The following is an 18,415-nucleotide window of genomic DNA, read 5'->3' as shown; positions in this document are numbered from 1 at the left end:
TATTAAAATTATTTTTTATTTAAAATTTAAAAAAATTTATTTTTTAATTTTGAGAGAGAGAGAGAGCTTGAGGGAGAGGTAGAGAGGGGGAGAGGGAGAATCTCAAGCAGGTTCCACACCCAGTGAGGAGCCTGATGTGGAGCTTGATCCCACAACCCTGGGATCATGACCTGAGCTGAAATCAAGAGCTGGACACATAACTGACTGAGCCACCCGGGTGTCCTGTCAAACTTTAATTTTTAAATCTAAAAAGACGGAACATTTTTCTGAAGACTTTCTTTTCATTATCTCATTGGATTAAACAGTTCGACCCCAGGCAGCAGGTGGGAGCTCAGGAGAAAAACTGTATTACTTTTAGACTAAATTAAGAACTTTACTTTTTTTCTGCACATACGAGTTTGCCAAATGAATAAATTTTGTTGATCTGACTATAATGAAATTGTCGTTGCGACTTGGTGGAGCTGGCCCGGTAACAGAGCAGTATTTCCAGGTTAACTGAAAAATAGTGTTTTCCAGAAGCTCATGGGTGGAGTTTCTCTGCATGTTCTATCTAGGCTTGCTACCCATCTGCTGCTAAAAAGGGTACTCACAGCCAGAGAGGGATGGTTTCTGACCTTTTCTTGGTTTCTCAGCTTTGTACCCTAACTGCCCATCTAGCACCTCTCTGAGCAAGGAATGGGCTCCAGCTAGCTCCCGGATGCTGCTGTAATACTGTGGAAGTAGTCTCTCACACCGTTTTCATTCTGGCTCATCTTGCTTCCAGTTCATTCACTTATACCGCAGACGTTTATCTACTAGCCGCTTTGCACCAAACACTATCCTAGATCAGTTGTTCTTCTCAAAAATACCACGTGTAGTGGGCAATGATGACCCACAAACAAGCATTTCATCTCTGCATCATTGAAACAAATGCTTCAGATATGATGAAGGGCTCTGGCACAGATGCTGTTTGTCTCTAGTCTCCTTTCGTGACAGCCACAAAAGCGCACCGCTCTGTTGGGCTGCTGAGGTCCACGCTGCACGGCCATACTTCCTGCAGGCGGCTCTCAGCCCGGATGGAGCACTGTGGGGTACTAAGCCAGGGCTCTTCCTCTGAGACATGAGACTCGAGTGCCCTTCTGAACACACCATTGCACCCTTTGTTTTTCCATAGCGTCAGATACACTGATCTCTGTCTTTTTGTCTGTCTCTCCACTGTTCGGTGTGTTTTGTGAAGGCAGGATGCACTGTGGGTGGTTCTTTGGTTTCCCCAGCACCTAACATAGTGCGTGGCTGACGGTAGCAATTTGTTAAATGAATGAAGCGATGAGGGCAACAAGTCGAAAGAGCTCAGTCTCAGAAAGACCTTACAACTTAGCCACTGATTTTCTATGATGTTTGGCAGTCACTTACTCATCTTCATTTTCCTCACCTGTAAATAGGGATAACCATATCTTCCTTCTAGAATGGTTTTAAGAATTGACCGAGATTTAAGATGCCTGCTGCACTGCTGGGAACAGAGTAAGGAGTTAAAACAGCCCAAAATAGAGAAGTTTCCCTCTTTCTTCCTCCTAAGAACTCCTTAATAGGGGTGGCACTGCCATAGAAGGATTTCATGCCAGGCACCTGTGTGGCTCAGTCAGTTAAGTGTCTGACTTCGGCTCAGGTCATGATCTCACAGTCTGTGGGTTCAAGCCCCGCATCAGGCTCTGTGCTGACAACTCGGAGCCTGGAACCTGCTTCAGAGTCTGTGTCTCCCTCTCTCCCCGTTCCTCCCCTGCTCGTGCTCTGTCTCTCAAAAATAAATAAACATTAAAAAATTTTAAAACAGTTTTCATGTCCCAAAGGTGCCAATTTCTCTTATAATAATTTCATAGACATAGCTGCCAGGGTTGAATCAAAGGACACACATGTCAGAAGAGTCCTCACACTCAAGGAAGCCAAAAGCAGGGAGTATCCATAAGATATTTATATTTAACTGAAGGTAAAATTCTCACGCAGAGGGAGAAAGGGTTTTTTTAGTGCTTTTCCCATACTGACCTTTTCAGAGACAACATCTAACAGAGCTGTGTGCTCACTGGTGACACTAGCCAATGTGATCACATTTTACTGATGGTTCCTCCTGCTACTGAAAACCCGACAACCTTGTATATCTCGCTCTGAATGGGTCTGTGGCTGCCCAGTAATGGGTCCTCCCGCACCTTCCGGAACATTGAATTCTTATAATTTACACCATATTATTTATTCTGTTTAAATGGTGTGTGTGTGTGTGTGTGTGTACAATATTTTAACTGAATTACTTTAATGCAGTATCTATTTTATAAATAATTAAGTGGAAATATGAGTTATAATATAATCTTCCCTTTAATCATTGCCTTGCTCTTTCATGTATTTGCCTGGATCCCCGATCTGGGCTCGCTTCTGTCATTGCCCCTTAGTTTTATACAAATGCTTTTGTAAGGAGCTGGGCTCAGGGAGTTCCTCCAGGTCTGCTTCTCTGTCATCTATCGTGAAGAGCTTCATGAATTCACTCCCTTTTCTGGACCTGGTAGTCTTCATATCTTAGCTTCTTTTGTTTGTCTATTCCTAATTGTACTTCTGTTCTCATCCAAAGTAATGGGAGTTTGTATGCTTTACTTTGATGCTAGTTTTGTAACCTATGTATGGCTGCGTTGAGGCTTACACCTTGGGTTTCCTCACCTGCTTGAGTAGATAAGAGATGCCATACTCCCACACTCACTCATAGTCTTTGATAATATAATTTGCCAAGCATATTGTGCCCTTTACTGTCTGAGAAGTTATAGAGGAATCAGGTGGTGAGATGCCTATCAGGCCCACAAAACTATAACTAAAGCATTCCTGTGTATTTGGTACTGGAGTACTTTGGCAGTCAAATGTCTAAGATATAGTCCCCTGTGATGTAAGCATAAGCCCATATCCTTAAAGGAAACACATGAAATGGCTGACATTTTTTCCCCAAGCAGAAGCCTAACTCACAAGTGATTATGACACAAATCTATATATGTAACTGGTGAGGGAATGCAAAGTAAAGGAATCATCACAAAAGGATGGAATTCATTGAAAATAGGCTCTTGAGGAAGCATGAAGTCCTTGAACTTGATCTGTTCATAACTGTAAATCACTATAGGTGCTTGGGGATGAAAGAGTAATGTTGGCATGGCCGAATGCCCGATGGAGAAGATAGGGCTGCAGCATCAACAGTTTACAGGGGAGAGAGAGCTGATTTCAGTAATCCATGGGTATGTGGATGAGGGTGGGTGGCCAGGAATAAAGCCTGGGAATTTACACCATATTCTGGGGCTGCCATGAAGAAAACCTTCATTCACTGTGACACAGTGACACAAGCGTCCCTGGACTGCGATCCTGTCACTCAGACTTGAAGTCCTCAGAGCCATCCCTAACTGCTCCTTTCTGCTGTCCTTCTCCTGGCAGAGTGGACTCCCGGGTTCACTGAGGCTGTTTGAATTAGGCATTTCTAAGGAAAACAGGATATGAATGAAGAAGTAGTAATGCAATCCTTGGAAGATTTGCATCTCAGCAAAAGCAGCTGGCTCGTAGACCATTAATGGCTCATTTGCCACACTGGGGACAATTAGGAAAGGAAATCCTTCCTGGCTGGGTACTGGCGCCTCCTCGGACCTCAGTGTTTCTCCTGCCCCCGCACCAGCACCACAACTGCTGAGTCCTCAATGAGTAAATATGCTTCAGATACTCTTTTTATCTGCTCTTATTGTCTCAGCAATGTTGAATTTTGTAGGACTCATGGTAAACCTGTTTATTGTAGTGGTCCACTACAGGACTTGGGTGCGAAGCCACAAAATCTCCTCTTGTAATAGGATCCTGTTCAGCTTGAGCATCAGCAGGTTTCTGATGCTGGGACTGTTTCTCCTGAACATTATCTACTTATTCACCTCTCCAAATGTCGAAAGGTCAGTCCATTTGTCTACTTTTTTCCTGTTGTGTTGGATGTTTTTGGACTCTAATAGTCTCTGGCTTGTCACCTTGCTCAATGCCTTGTACTGCGTGAAGATTACTGACTTCCAACACTCAGTATTCCTCCTGCTGAAACGCCAGCTCGCCCCAAAGATCCCTCAGCTGCTGGTGGCCTGCATGCTGATATCTGCCTTCTCCACCCTCCTGTATGTTGTGCTCAGGCAGACCTCATCCTTTCCCGAATTTGTGACTGGGAGCAATGGTACGTTATGTGATATCAATAAGAGCATCTTGTCTTTGGTGACCTCCTTGGTCTTGAGCTCCTTTCTCCAGTTCATCATTAATGTGACTTCTGCTTCCTTGTTAATACATTCCTTGAGGAGACACATACAGAAGATGCAGAAAAACGCCACTGATTTTTGGAATCCCCAGACTGAAGCTCATGTGGGTGCTATGAAGCTAATGATCTATTTCCTCATCCTCTACATTCCATATTCAGTTGCTACCCTGCTACATTATCTCCCTTCTGTACAGATGGATTTGGGAGCCAGATCTGTCTGTATGATCATTTCTACCTTTTATCCTCCAGGACATTCTGTTCTCATTATTCTCACACATCCTAAACTGAAAACAAAAGCAAAGAAGATTCTTTCTTTCAACATATGGTGGAATTTCAAGAGTAAATAGTGGCGAGAGTCACCTCCTGGTTTGGGAGCAAGATTTTCTCCATTAGCAGTTTTCGCAGTGGTCTGAGAAATTCACTTTTGTAAATACTGATCTGACTTTCTAGGCCTTTGAGTGCCTGTGTGTCAGTTAATTCTGCAATTTAAAAAATTTAAAGTATTAGGCATTTTTTTTTCCTAAGGAGCTTGTTTGAGGTATTATTTGTCATGTAGTTTGCATGAGTGTTGCATCCCTGGCTAGTGGAAGTTACCACATTGTTCCATGGCTAATCAAGTATAAGGGGACATTCCCCCAAATTAAACACCACATTATAGTTCACATCTTCAGTTAAATTTTTGAGGTTTAGCTGAGGAGCCCCAGGTAAGGGCTTAACAGTGGGTGAACCTTCATCAGGAGTCATCCGACTGACTTAAAATTAGCAAGAGGATGCAAAGAGCAAAGGAAGAAAGGAAAGTTTTAGAGAGAAAAAGGAAGAAAGAGAAAGATGAAAGGAAACAGGTACATACTGTGGCAGGTGTACAGAAGAAGCACCCTCCCCTTGCTGGGTCACAGTAACTGAGCTATTACTACCAAGAAACTCTATGAGTGAACTCCTAGGTTCGCTCTGGAAAGAAGGGAAGAGTCAAAGTGGAGGGAAGTGATAAGTATTAAAGAACCTGAACCCAGGATAGTTCCAAGAATCTTAAAATCTAGGGAACTAGCCTGAAGTCAAAAGCAAGTGCCAAATAGTGAAATCGATGCAATCTGAGCGCAACTTTATAAAAGATTGTACCCTGTCACATGGTACAGCATTCAGGGGAAAGCCAAGAGGAGCCATTGGATTGGTGGTGGCAGCATCAGACTTTTGATGAATATATATCATCTGCTTATGAATTTATGTACTGAGCTGTGTGGGCGCTGCACATTTCTCCAGGAGAACACTCTTTTTTGGAGGGGAGGGGGGTTGGAACAGCAGACTAGCTACAGAGGAACAGGAATCTGATGATGGAATATTGATCAGTTTGGGATAGGAATTGAAGGGTAATGACTTATATTTATACATTTTTTGGTACTTCTAAAAATATTTATGTAATATTTACACATGTCAAAGTAAACTTATTAAATAACATTCTATTTTTTGAAAAAGAAAAAATGAGAAAGCTTCAAATTTTTCAGATTACCTGTTTTTTCCCATTCTGGACACCAGAATCTTGACTACATTATTCAGTAAGGATTATACAAGTTAATATTTTAGACTTTAAGAAAAAAAAGGTTTTTATCATGTTAGAATCTTAAGATTAGGAGATAAGAGGGTTACTGAGGATGATTAAATCCATGACAGAAGAACTCTAAATGAGTAGCAGAAAGCCTTGTGGTTCCCCAGTATCTGTTCTATTTCCTTTATCTTCCATGGTAGTAATTTTTAGCTACCCAGAATTTTGGCAGCAAATTACATTTTACAGCTTTCTCTTCTAAGTGGGTAATATGTGTGATCAAGTTCTTCCAGTAGAGTATGTGGAGAAGTGATGTGTATAATTTCTAGGTGGTGCCCCTAGAACAGGTATGCCCTCCCTTCCCCTTTTCCCTTTCCTTCTTCCTGTGGTCAGGAATGCCAGAGGTAATGATTGGCCATCTTGGATGAGCGGATAAAGTGACTTCCTGGGGATGGTGGAGGAATCATCCATCCTAGTTGCTGACACCATGGAGCCGCCACACCAGCTCTGGACTGTTTACTCCAGGACCATTCATGGGAAATAAATATCTCCATTCTTTTGGACACTGTAGTTGTCTCTCTTGCCTTACTCAACAAACTTATGCTATACCATATTCCTTTGTCTGGGCACTTGCCCATAGTCCTCTTTGGGCAGACTTTATAACAATGCTGTGGGTTTGGAGTTTGCTGGTTCCAGTATGCTCTGCCACTAAATACTAATCAGGAATTTAAGACATTTTTAGAGTTTTCTTTTCTTCAAGATGTGATAACTTATAGGCTCTCTAATACGCACTATCCTGCACTTCCCTATATTCTCTGCCTGTTCAGGAAAGGGAGGGGGATGTTTAAGACTCTTCATTAAGAAGAGTCACTCTCTGGGGTTGCCTGGGTGGCTTGGTCAGTTAAGCGTCTGACTTCAGCTCAGGTCACGGTTTCACAGTTTGTGTGTTCAAGCCCTGCATGGAGCTCTGTGCTGACAGCTCAGAGCCTGGAGCCTGCTTCGGATTCTGTGTCCCCCCTCTCTCTTCCCCTCCCCTGCTCACACTCTATTTCTCTTTCTCTCTCAAAAATAAACATTAAAAAATTTTTAATTAGGGGTGCCTGGGTGGCTCAGTCAGTTGAGCATCCAAGTTCGGCTCAGGTCATGGCTCAGGTCATGATCTCATGGTTCATGAGTTCAAGTCCCACGTCGGGCTCTGTGCAGACAGCTCAGAGCCTGGAGCCTGCTTTGGATTCTGTGTCTCCCTTTCTCTCTCTGCCCCTCCTGTACCTGCACCCTGTGTGTGTCTCTCTCTCTTATTCTCAAAAATAAATAAACATTAAAAAATTTTTAATTAAAAAAAGATGAGTCACTCTTGGAAATGAAGGGTGGGTGCCAGAGCAGTGTCTGTATAACATCATGAAACATACACTATGGTAGCGATAACTTGGGGCCATTGCCATTTAACTTTGAACTGCTAAAGCCCAATATTGTCTGAGCTACATTCCTACATGCTATTTTATTGATTCCTCACAACTTCTCAGATAATATTGATATTACCTACTATACAGATGAAAAAATTGAGGCACAAGCAGGTATTATAAATGGCTCAAAGACTAAAATAGGAAGGGGTAGTTTTAAGGCTCCAATTTGTCTTCTAATTCTAAAATCTTGTTCTCTTTTAAGTATACCACAAGGTAGATGGAAAGATTGGGACAGTGTAGGATCATGCCCATTTATAAAACTTTATCTTCTGGGATAAGAAGAAAATATTCAAAAGGGTTGCATTTATGCTTTTTTTGAGGAAACTCCATACTTTTTTCCATGGTAGTTGTACCAGTTTGCATTCCCACCAACAGTATAAGAGGTTTCCTCTTTCTCCACATCCTCACCAACACTTATTGTTTCTTCTGTTATTGATTTTAGCCATTCTGATAGGTGTGAGGTGATATCTCATTGTAGTTTTGATTTGCATTTCCCTGATGATGAGTGATATTGAGCATCTTTTCACGTGTCTGTTGACCATCTGGATATGTTTGGAGAAATGTCTGTTTATGTCTTCTGTCCACTTTTTAATTGGATTATTTGTTTTTTGGATGTTGAGTTATATCTGTTCTTTATATATTTTGGATACTAACCCTTTATTTGATAAGTTATTTGCAAATATCTTCTCCCACTCTGTAGGTTACCTTTTAGTTTTGTTGATTTTTTTCCTTCCCTGTGCAGAAGCATTTTATTTCAGGTGAGATATATTTTTAAACCAAAAGTGTAGCAACATTAAAGAAGAAACCATTTTAAAATGTATTTTGACTGTTGCAAGTTGGGCAGGAATAGGCCAGTAGCAAGGTGATGGGAAAGTGGATATAGTTTATGCATGAACTAAATGAAATTCATATCCATTCTAAGGATTTTTACTTTTTAATATCAAAACCACTTAAAAAAATTGAGTCTAGTTGACACACAATGTTACATTAGTTTCAGGTGTACCACACAGTGATCAGACAGGTTTTTGTATTGTGCTGAGCTTACCACAAACGTAGCTACCACTTATCACCATACCAGCTATTACAGTATCATTGACTGTATTCCCTATGCTGTGCACTTTGTTCTTGTGATTTATTCATTCTGAAACCAGAAGTGTAGACCTTCCACTCCCCTTCACCCATTTTCCCCATCCCCTCATAACCCCCCTCAACCGTCAGTTTGTTTTTATGGGTCATTTCAAGGATTTTAAACGTTTCTTTATTTTGCCTAAATTTTACTTAAACATGTGTGACTTTGGGCTTTCCTAATCACTGTTACTAGCATTTTGTCCATGAGCCATTTTCAGTTTCGGTTGTTTAAAGAACAAACAAATGAAAGAAGGGATTTTAAGGAAGGAGACATTAGTTGTTTAAAGCACCACTGAATGTAACTTTTAAGATGGCCCTAAATGCAAGAGTCTTCAGGTTACACTGGAGCTTACTGAAGGTATTTAAAATAAATTTCTCAATAATGTTCTTTTTTTGGAGGGTAGAGCTGGAGCTGGAGTCTCTAGCCTAGCCGGCTGCTTCTCAAAGACAGCTGGAGAGGGAAGCAGCCGGCTGGAGTAGAGACTCTGGGAATTCTTTTCACATTTTGTGTGCCCTGCCTCCCATTTCTCTTGGGTGAGGGAGTAGAGGGGGAGATGGTAGTCTGACAAAACTCCCAGGGATTTGAATAACTGGCCCATGGCCAGTTTTATTCTATGAGGAAAAAAGTGTGAAAGGGATCTCGGCATCTGTGTAAGAATTTTCCTGGCAAGGAGATTAATAACAAGGAAGTGATGTGAGTTAATAGAGGTTGGGTGGAAGGAGGAGGGAGAGAGCATGGAGGGTAAGGATAATAGCAGGGGAGGGGCGAAGGCTGCACACCGTCCTCCCTTAGCCGAGTCGGGTGGGCGTGGGGTCAGTCTTCTGGGGAAGCAGCAATATCAACATGTCACAACAGGCGGGTTGTTCTCTGGATTATGGCTGGGGCTGTATGGGGCCTGGGAAAAGGCATGCCTATAACCCTGCATGGGTAGGAAGGAGCCAAGAGGGACATTTTACAAAATGCCTGAACAGTAATCTTCAGAACTGTCACACTTATGAAAACAGTGCATGATTGAGAAACATCATAGACTAGCAGAGACTAAGAGCACCTGATAACTAAATGCTTATTTTTTTTTTAAATAAAAATGCATATATTTAAGGTCTACAGTAGGATGAGTTGATATACATATACATAGTGAAGTGATGACTGTGGTCAAACTCACTAACATGTCATCTTCTCACATGGGTACCATTTGTGTGTGTGTGATGAGAGCACCTGAAATCTCCTCTCTCAGCACATGCCCAGTATTCAGTACAATATTGCTAACTGTGGTCAGTATGCTGTCTGTCAGATCTCTAGACTTATTCATCCTACAAACATCTCCAAATCTCCACCTCCTCACCCCTGATAGCTGCCAGTCTGCTTCGTTCTATTCAAGGTTTTATATTCTATGTATATGTGAGGTCACGCATTCTGTTTTTTGTTTGTGTCTGGTTTATTTCACTTGTCATAGTTCCTTTTAGATTTAACCATGTTGTTGCAAATGGGAGGATCTCCTTATTAAGGCTGAATAACACACACACACATACAAACACACTCACACATGCACATCTTCCTCAACTTTCAGTGGGGTCATGTCCAATAAACCCATCGTTTAAATTACATGTTGAAAATATCTTAATTTGAAAATGTATCTAATTTTTAGCTACCAAACATCATGGCTTAGCCTAGCCTACTTTAAATGTGATCAGAACACTTACATTAGCCTACAGTTGGGCCAAATCATCTAACATAAAGCCTATTTTATAATAATGTGTTGAATATCTCATGTAATATGTTGACTACCTTACTGAAAGTGAAAACACTAATGGTTGTGAGTTTATCAATTTCCTTTTGTGACCATGTGACTGGGTGGGAGATGTGGCTCACTGCTGCTGCTTAGCATCACGAGATAGTATCATACTGCATATCCCAGGAAAAGGTCAAAATTCAAAATTTTAAGTACAGTTTCTACTGAATGTGTATCTTTTTGGTGCCATTATGAAGTCGAGAAATTCGAAGTTGAACCATTGTAAATTGGGGACTGTCTCTGTCTCTATGTCTGTGTGTGTACCTATCTATCTATCTACCTATCATATGTCTGTCTGTCTATCTATCTATCTATCTATCTATCTATCTATCTATCTATCTATCACAATTTCTTTATCTATTCATCTGTTGATGAATAGATGGCTCTTAGGTTGTTTCTGTATCTTGACTATTGTGATTAATGCCACAGTAGACGTAGGAGCACAGATACCTTTCTGAGATCCTGAGGAAGGATCACTGGATAATGTGACAGTTCTATTTTTATTTTTTAAAGAAAAAAATAATATATATATATTCTCACCAGAAGTGTATAAAGTTTCTCTTTTCTCCACATCCTTACTAACACTTTTTATCTTTTATTTTCTTTTGATAACAGCCATTGTAATGATCTGAAGTGATACTTCATTCTGATTTTGATTTACATTTCCCTGATAATTAGTGATGTTGAGCATCTTTTCATGTATCTGTTGGCCATTTATATGTCTTTTTTGGAAAAATGACCATTTTAGGTCCTTCGCCTAGTTTTTAAATTGGATTGTTTGCTTTTTTGCTATTGAATAGTATGAGTTCCTTACATATTTTGGATAGTAACCCCTTATCAGATGTATGGTTTTCAAGTATTTTCTCCCAATTTATAGTCTTTGATCTTGTTGATTGTTTTCTTTGTTGAACAGAAGCTTATCCATACTGTTTTTCTATATAGGATAGACTGCTCTGTTGTGCTGATAGAAAGCCATAGTTTACCCTTCTGTGGGTCTCTTCTGATGCTTGTATTCCCCCTTGGTCTCTCATGGGCTGTCTTTCCTTGATTCAGGTACTGTGAGAATGGCTGGGGGCTCAGATCACTGGAATAGTAGGCGTATGAATGGAAGGGACTTTGGTAGAAAGAGGTGTGGTAGTGTTATGGCCAACGTGGTTGGGTTGCATCAAAATTAGAAACCAAGTGGTTGTTCTGGTAAACTAGAGAATGCTGAGGCTGTAACTCTCCAGATACAATCCTTCATTTCAGCCCTTGGTTTGGGGGCTGATATGCTGAGCAATTCTGTATGGAAGTGGACTAGCAGTGTGGTTCCCAGATTTCTCTCCACTTTGACCTCCTCTAGCACCGAGTATTCAGCAATGAATATTTATCCTGTCTCCTAGTTGTTTTCTCTCATTTTCTCACCATCTCCCCTTCTTTGTTTTCCCTGCCATTGGAACAAGCCTCTGTATGTGTACAAATACCACTGTATGGTTATATACTCAAGTTACAAACATGTGAAAACAGTATTGATTATTTGCCTCTCTTACTATAATGTCAGATCTGTGACACTAGGGACTTTTTTTTGTGGCCATTATCTCCCCAGTCCTGGACTAGGGGCCTGGCACATGTAGGCATTTGATAAATATTGGCTAAAGCATTCATAAATGTTGTACTTTCGCTGTTTATAACATGAGGTGCTTTACATTTGCCACTGGTGAGATCTCAGAATGTCTTACTTTGCTTCGGCAGAGTTGGGTGGGTGGGAACAAGGTTCAAGGGTACCTATGGATTTTACTTGCTTCCCTTGGAAGCATGGTCTGTAGCTGTGACTTGTTCCTCATCTCAGATTCCAGGCCAGCTTCATGCACATGGGAATGGAAGTGAGATTCTTACCTTCCAGAACATTACTTGTGTTCACAGCTTTGCCTTCTTGGCTAGAGAATAGATTTCAAAAGGACAGACCCTGAACTCTGAGAAGTCAAATATTCCACCCTAATACTCCATCACTGGTAGGGGATCTGAGGCTCAGCCAGGAGCCACACACATTCATCACTGAGGCTGGGAACCTTCTGGGATAGCAGTGAGACTCCTGTCCCCAGCCATGCTGTCTGCTGCTCTAGCACAGCTGATGGTGGTGGCAGTGGCTGAACTTCTCATTGGCCTGGTTGGAAATAGAATCCTTGTGATCTGAGGTTTTGGAGAATGGGTCAGAACATGTAAAGGGATCCCTATACAAACTACTGTCCTGGGTGTGGTGGCTATCAGTATCTTCTACTGCAGGAAGATCCTGACCTTTGAACATTGTCCACTCATGGCTGAAGCAGAGGGTCTGTGGCTGGGTTTTTGTTTTCTTCTAACGTCTTTCAAGATCACTTTGCTCTTTCTTGCACACCCATGCTGCCTTCCTAAGAAGCTAGCCTAGCCTTCCTCCTCCTTTCTAATTCAATTACTCTTCTCCGCATTTCCTCATAGTTTTCTGACCTGGTTTGACCACTGTATTGGTTTTCTATTCGCAAAGTAGCAACACATACTAAGCAGTTTAAAACAACATACANGACAATAAACTATTTGTAAAAAAAAAAAAAACAAACAACATACACATTTATGTCACAGTTTCTGTGGATAAAGAGTTTAGGCACAGCCTAAATGGGGTCTCTGCTCCAGAGTCTTAAAAGCTGCAGTCAAGATGTTGACTAGGCTGTTTTTTGGAGCTCAGGTTGCTTTTCCAAGCTCACTGTTGTTTGCAGATTCAGTTCCTTGTGGTTATTAAACCAAGGTCCCTGTTTTCCTACTGACTGTCTTCTGAGGGCCAGTCTCAACACCCCACAGTTTCTTGACATATGTCTCTCTCATGGTCTGGTAGCTTGGATTCTTCAAGGCCAGCAGGAGGGCCCAGTTTCTCTTCCAAAACTTTAACTGAGTAAGTTAGATCCACTTGGAGTAGCTCAAATGCAACCGATTTAATTACATTTGCAGAAGTCCTTCATCTTTGCAACATAATGTAACCTAATCACAGAAGTGACAGCCTGTCTCATTCACAGTCACACCACTGCTGAAGGATTACTCACGGCATGCCCACCAATGGGTGGAAATGTTAGAGGCTGTCTTATCATTCAGTCTTCCACAAACGTCTGTGTTAGGCTGGTCCCAGGGAAGTTGGAATCTGGACAATAAATAAAGCGCTTTCCCTATATTTCTTGATTAACTGTGCTAGTCTCTTTTCACTTATTTGAGCTCATTTCCTTTCTGTAAGACTTTGGTATGAGATATTTGCTGAGTCATGTGTGTGTGGATAATTGATCATAAAGCACAGATGACCTCAAAGACCTTGATTAGCAGTAATGGTTCCTTTCCTTAACTTACTTTTTTTTTTGGCACCTAAATATTTTGTGTTTTTGTTCTCTGATTGTTTCTTCCCTAAAATTTCTCCTACTTTTGTCTTTGATGATGAAATCTATTCTACTTTATTATTAGCTTTTTGGTAATGAGATATATTTTAAATTCAACTTTATTAGGCTCTCATGCTTACATGTTCAAAGTACTTCTAAGAAAATAAAATTTGTTTTTTTATAATGCAAGCTCATATTTGGCACTGTATACAACCTGAGAATAGGGGAGCCTGACTGGCTCAGTCTGTTGAGTGTCTGACTCTGGATTTCAGCTGAGGTCATGATCCCAGGGTTGTGGGATTGAGCCCCACATCAGTCTCCATGTTAAGTGCGGAATGTGCTTAAGATTCTTTCTCTCTGTTCCTCTGCCCCCTTCCCTACTTGTGCTCTCTCTCTAAAAAAAACAAAAACAAACAAACAAAAAATACCTAACACCCTTCTCCCCCAAAACAACCTGAGAATGTTTGGATTTGGTCCTCTTTATTATGTGCTGGTGTCTAGATGCTAGCCTATGACCCTTGAGAAGGGGAGTTGGTGTGTGGTACTGTTTCAGATTTCTGAGTGTAGGTTCATAGTGCATTCATGTGGATGCAAATACAGAGGGGATCATAACTTCTAAATTCTCTGTGCTTGGTCACAGCTGTTCAGTACGAGAGGACAGGTTCCAGAAGGGCAAGGCCAAATCCAGATTTTGTGGTGTGAACATTAACCTTGAGTGTGGTATCACCCTCCGGGGACCTGAAGCTCAGCCGGGAGCCACACACATTCATCTGCTGAAGCAGGACGTCTTCTGTGAAGGAAGCGAGAGACTCCTGTCCCTAGCCATGCTGACTGCTGCCCTAGCACCGCTGATGGTGGTGGCAGTGGCTGAATTTCTCATTGGCCTGGTTGGAAATGGAGTCCTCGTGGTTTGGAGTTTTAGAGAATGGGTCAGAAAATTCAACAGGTCCTTATACAACCTCATTGTCCTGGGCCTGGCCATTTGCCGATTTCTCCTGCAGTGGCTGATTATGATGGACTTAAGCCTGTTTCCACTTTTCCAGAGCAGCCGTTGGCTTCGCTACCTCAATGTCATCTGGATCCTGGTAAGCCAGGCCAGCTTGTGGTTTGCCACTTTCCTCAGTGTCCTCTACTGTAGAAAGATCACGACCTTTGAACACCCTGTCTCTTTGTGGCTGAAGCAGAGGGCCTATCGCCTGAGTCTCTGGTGCCTTCTGGGGTACCTCATGATCAGTTTGTTACTTGTAGCCCACACTGGCTTAAAGCCCTACAATCCTTCCCAAGGCAACAACAGCATTCTGTACACCCTTTCAAACAGGCACTATATGCATATATTAAAGCTCAGTGCAGGAAGTGGGTTGCCTTTCATGGTATTTCTTGTTTCTTCTGGGATGCTGATCTTCTCTTTGTATAGACACCACAAGAAGATGAAGGTGCATATAGCTGGGAGGAGAGATGCTCGGGCCCAGGCTCACATCACTGTCCTGAAGTCTTTGACCTGCTTCCTTGTCCTTCACGTGGTCTACATCTTGGCCAGCCCCTTCTCCATCACCTCCAAGTATTCTGCTAATCTCCTCATTGTCTTCATCTCCAGGACACTAATGGCTGCCTATCCTTCTCTCCATTCGGTTATAATGATCATGGGGAATCCCAGGATGAAGCAGACTTGTCAGAGAATCCTGTGGAAGATAGTGTGTGTTTGGAGATCCTGACACCCTTGATCTAGGGTGAGAAACATGTGCTCAGAATACTCTTTTGAGACAGTTTGTGGTAGCTCTCTATAAGGGAGCTGACATTCATGTCTTTGAAATTTTTATTTTTCTGACACCAAATCAACAGATGAACTACAGGAAATACAGAAAAAAAACCTAATACTGTTTCTCTTTTGCATTGTAAATTATAACTTATTGTATTATGGAAATCAAGACTGGGGCTTTATGTTTGTTAAAATAGGTATTATATTCTGTTTATATATCCCAAATAATTAATTTCTTTTTAAATTACATATATAAATTGTGTTTTTCCTATTATAGGGAACAGAGATTAGGAGCAATTAATAGAGATCATTAATTTTTATTAAATTTCACTTTCCATTAATGTTAGTCATTTTAGGTAAGGTTTTTTTTTTTTTTTAATATTTTTTATTTATTTCTAGGAGAGAGAGAGAGAGAGAGAGACAGCGTGAGCAGGGGAGGGTCAGAGAGAGAGGGAGTCACAGACTGAAACAGGCTCCAGGCTCTGAGCTGGCAGTCAGCACAGAGCCCGATGCAGGGCTCGAACCCACGAACCGCGAGATCATGACCTAAGCGAAAGTCGGATGCTTAACCGACTAAGCCACCCAGGCGCCCCAAGGTTTTTTTTTTTAAAGAGGTATCAAATAAATTTCTCATTTCTCCTGTAGTAGGTCTAGTTATCTAATGGAAAAGCAAAACAAAACATCTTTATGTATCTAGAAGCTTCTTTAAGCCCTGGACTTGCCTTTTAGGGTAAAAGTCAGTTTACTACCATGTTCTGTATTAAGCTCCAAAGCCCAGGACCTAGACTGGAGCAAGATGGGAGTGACGGGTACTTGCTTCTGCTCACAAAAAAGGACACTTCTCCCTGAATGAGTGAAGTCTCATCATCCTTGGTTAGCTAGCCACCCTGACTGCTCTGTTCTCTCCGTAGGCTGAAATCAGAGTGTTAGCATACTAAGTCTTTGAGCTGAATGGAGATCATCTAGAATGTCAAATCCATGGCAACAGGAATTGTGTCTATTTTTGTTTTCTCCTAGGTTCCTAATGCCCAGGATACCAACTAGCTTTTAAGAAGTTAGTATTTTCTAAATGATCAATTAGTTACATTAACTAGTCTTACAATTCCTCTTTTTAAATGTTTATTTATTTTGAATGAGAGAGAGAGAGAGCATGCACATGAGCAGAAGGGGCAGAGAGAGGGGAATGAGAGAATCCCAAGCAGGCTCTGTGCTGTCAGCATGGAGACCAACTTGGGGTTTGGATTCACGAACTGTGAGATCATGACCTGAGCCCAAACTTGGACGCTTATCCAGTTGAGCCACCCAGGCACCCCTTACAATTCCTCTTTTATGTTATAAAGAAACTGAGAGCCCATGACAGTGCTGGGACCAGAACTCAGTTTCCTGACTCTTGGTCCTGGGCTTTTTCCCTGACATCATGCTACCTTCCTAAATAAGCTAGCTTTGCCTTTGGCTTCTCTGAATCCTGTCCCTCTTCTATGAACTTTCTCAGTCTTCCTTTTAGCCTTGTTTGAACACATTTCTTTTGATTCAGTTCCAGGGGATCTGGAATTTAAAGGACTATATTTGATAAACCTAACATTTTTTTTTCACTTCTCATGAACCATGCTAATTAATTCACTTTCATTAATCTGTTTTCCCAAACATGTGTCTTTTCCTTGCCAAAAGCTGTGAAGTAGATGCTAGACACATGTGCATATTAGTCATCATTCAAGGGGAACTTGCTTCTCTGATGTCACTGTGAGTTGTGTGAGGTCAAGCACTGTCTTTTATCTTCTGGGAATGATAATATCCATCTGTTTCAAGTAGAGAGATGCTTTCCCTTTGTTGTATTTTTAGTAGTAGGATGAGCTTTCCACTATGCGATTCCTATATCTATACAGATGTCCTTTATGACCAACTGTTGCAATAACGATAATATCAGTACCTACCATTTGTGTTGGGCTTTACATTTTATTAGACATTCTCATATATAGTCCATTATCTCATTTGATTTTAGTTACAACTCCATGTAGTTAGCATTTCTATCCTCATTTTATAGATCACAAAACTCAGGCTGGAGCAGTGTTTTGCTCACGATTATCAGCTGGTAAACTGTGCAAGTAAAGCAGTCCCAGAGTTTGGACCACAGGTCTTGTGCTTTTTCAAGTAAACCTTAAGTTCCTCTTGCTTGTACTTATAAAACTTCATGCTAGGATTAGCCTATGGAATGCTCAAGTTTATGAGTATTTTTCAAAAGATGAATAACCTTTCAAGTTTGGTATTGGTGGGTTGCCTGGGAGCCAAGATCCTGAGTCATGACTGAAGTTTCTGCAACTTATTTTTCCTAGGGACAAAACACTTGCATTTACCCACTTTTTGGAATTGGATTTTCTAAACATGATTTAGCTCATGATGGTTGTGAGTGAGACTGTTTTGTATTTTATCCAAGAAGACAAATCAGGAGGCAAATCTGTGCTCTTGAATCGATTCCTATGTAACTGCATCTTTCATAATTTGCATTCTCAGAGCTGCAGCTGGACCCACATGCACGTACACGTATGCACGTGTGTGTGTGCGCGCGTACGTGTGGATATTACTAGCTTTCCTTTCTATTATGTAGTAGGATCTGTGGTGGTGCAGCCTAGAGGACGTCTAGAAAGTTTCAAAGAGTAACAAGTTTTCATTCAGCTCCTCATTATTAGTCCCATTCCCCGGATATGGTCATATTTTGCCATTTGCCATCTTTCTTCTAGTGATTATTTTCTCAACTCTATGATTTTGCTTCTCTTTCTTGGTTTATAAACTTTGAACTATAACTTTTGAATACTATTCATCAAGGTTTGGGGATTATCTCAACCCCAAACCATTCCCCTCTCCTAAATTTGATTCATTTTATTTATTTGTCATTAATTTTATAACTTTAAGTAATATGTTTTCAACTTTTCTATTTTGAACCATAACTTCTGACAGTATATATAGAATCTGAGTTATGTAGAGGGAGAAATTAGTGTTTCATCTATCCTGTACTTTTCCCATATTCCAACTCATGTCCAACTTCAAATAACTTAAGGAGAAAATACATTTATTGGAAGAAAATGGCTGACTCACAGAATCA

General features: G+C 41.1%; 2 protein-coding genes and 1 long non-coding RNA gene across 3 annotated transcripts in view; 2 read left to right on the top strand and 1 right to left on the bottom strand.

The window, feature by feature from the left end:
* Positions 1–18,415, bottom strand: part of LOC144245697 (uncharacterized) — a 38,168-nt gene that overhangs the window by 16,280 nt on the left and 3,473 nt on the right. The window lies entirely within an intron of this gene.
* Positions 3,700–4,620, top strand: TAS2R4 (taste 2 receptor member 4). Its single transcript, XM_077781069.1, has one exon. It carries the CDS (start codon positions 3,700–3,702, stop codon positions 4,618–4,620), a length of 921 nt encoding a protein of 306 aa, XP_077637195.1.
* TAS2R5 (taste 2 receptor member 5) lies at positions 14,387–15,274 on the top strand. The gene has a single exon (XM_077781026.1). The coding sequence runs from the start codon at positions 14,387–14,389 to the stop codon at positions 15,272–15,274; it is 888 nt and encodes a 295-aa protein (XP_077637152.1).

Source organism: Crocuta crocuta, unplaced genomic scaffold (assembly GCF_008692635.1).
Source record: "Crocuta crocuta isolate KB4526 unplaced genomic scaffold, BGI_CrCroc_1.0 scaffold228, whole genome shotgun sequence".
In the NCBI taxonomy this organism is placed as follows: domain Eukaryota; kingdom Metazoa; phylum Chordata; class Mammalia; order Carnivora; family Hyaenidae; genus Crocuta; species Crocuta crocuta.
Note: the sequence above shows the minus strand (reverse complement) of the source record. Positions and strands in the feature narration are given on the sequence as shown.

Coding starts and splice junctions, on each gene's coding strand:
- TAS2R4 (XM_077781069.1), top strand. CDS start 3,700: ATGCTTCAGATACTCTTTTTATCTGCTCTTATTGTCTCAGCAATGTTG.
- TAS2R5 (XM_077781026.1), top strand. CDS start 14,387: ATGCTGACTGCTGCCCTAGCACCGCTGATGGTGGTGGCAGTGGCTGAA.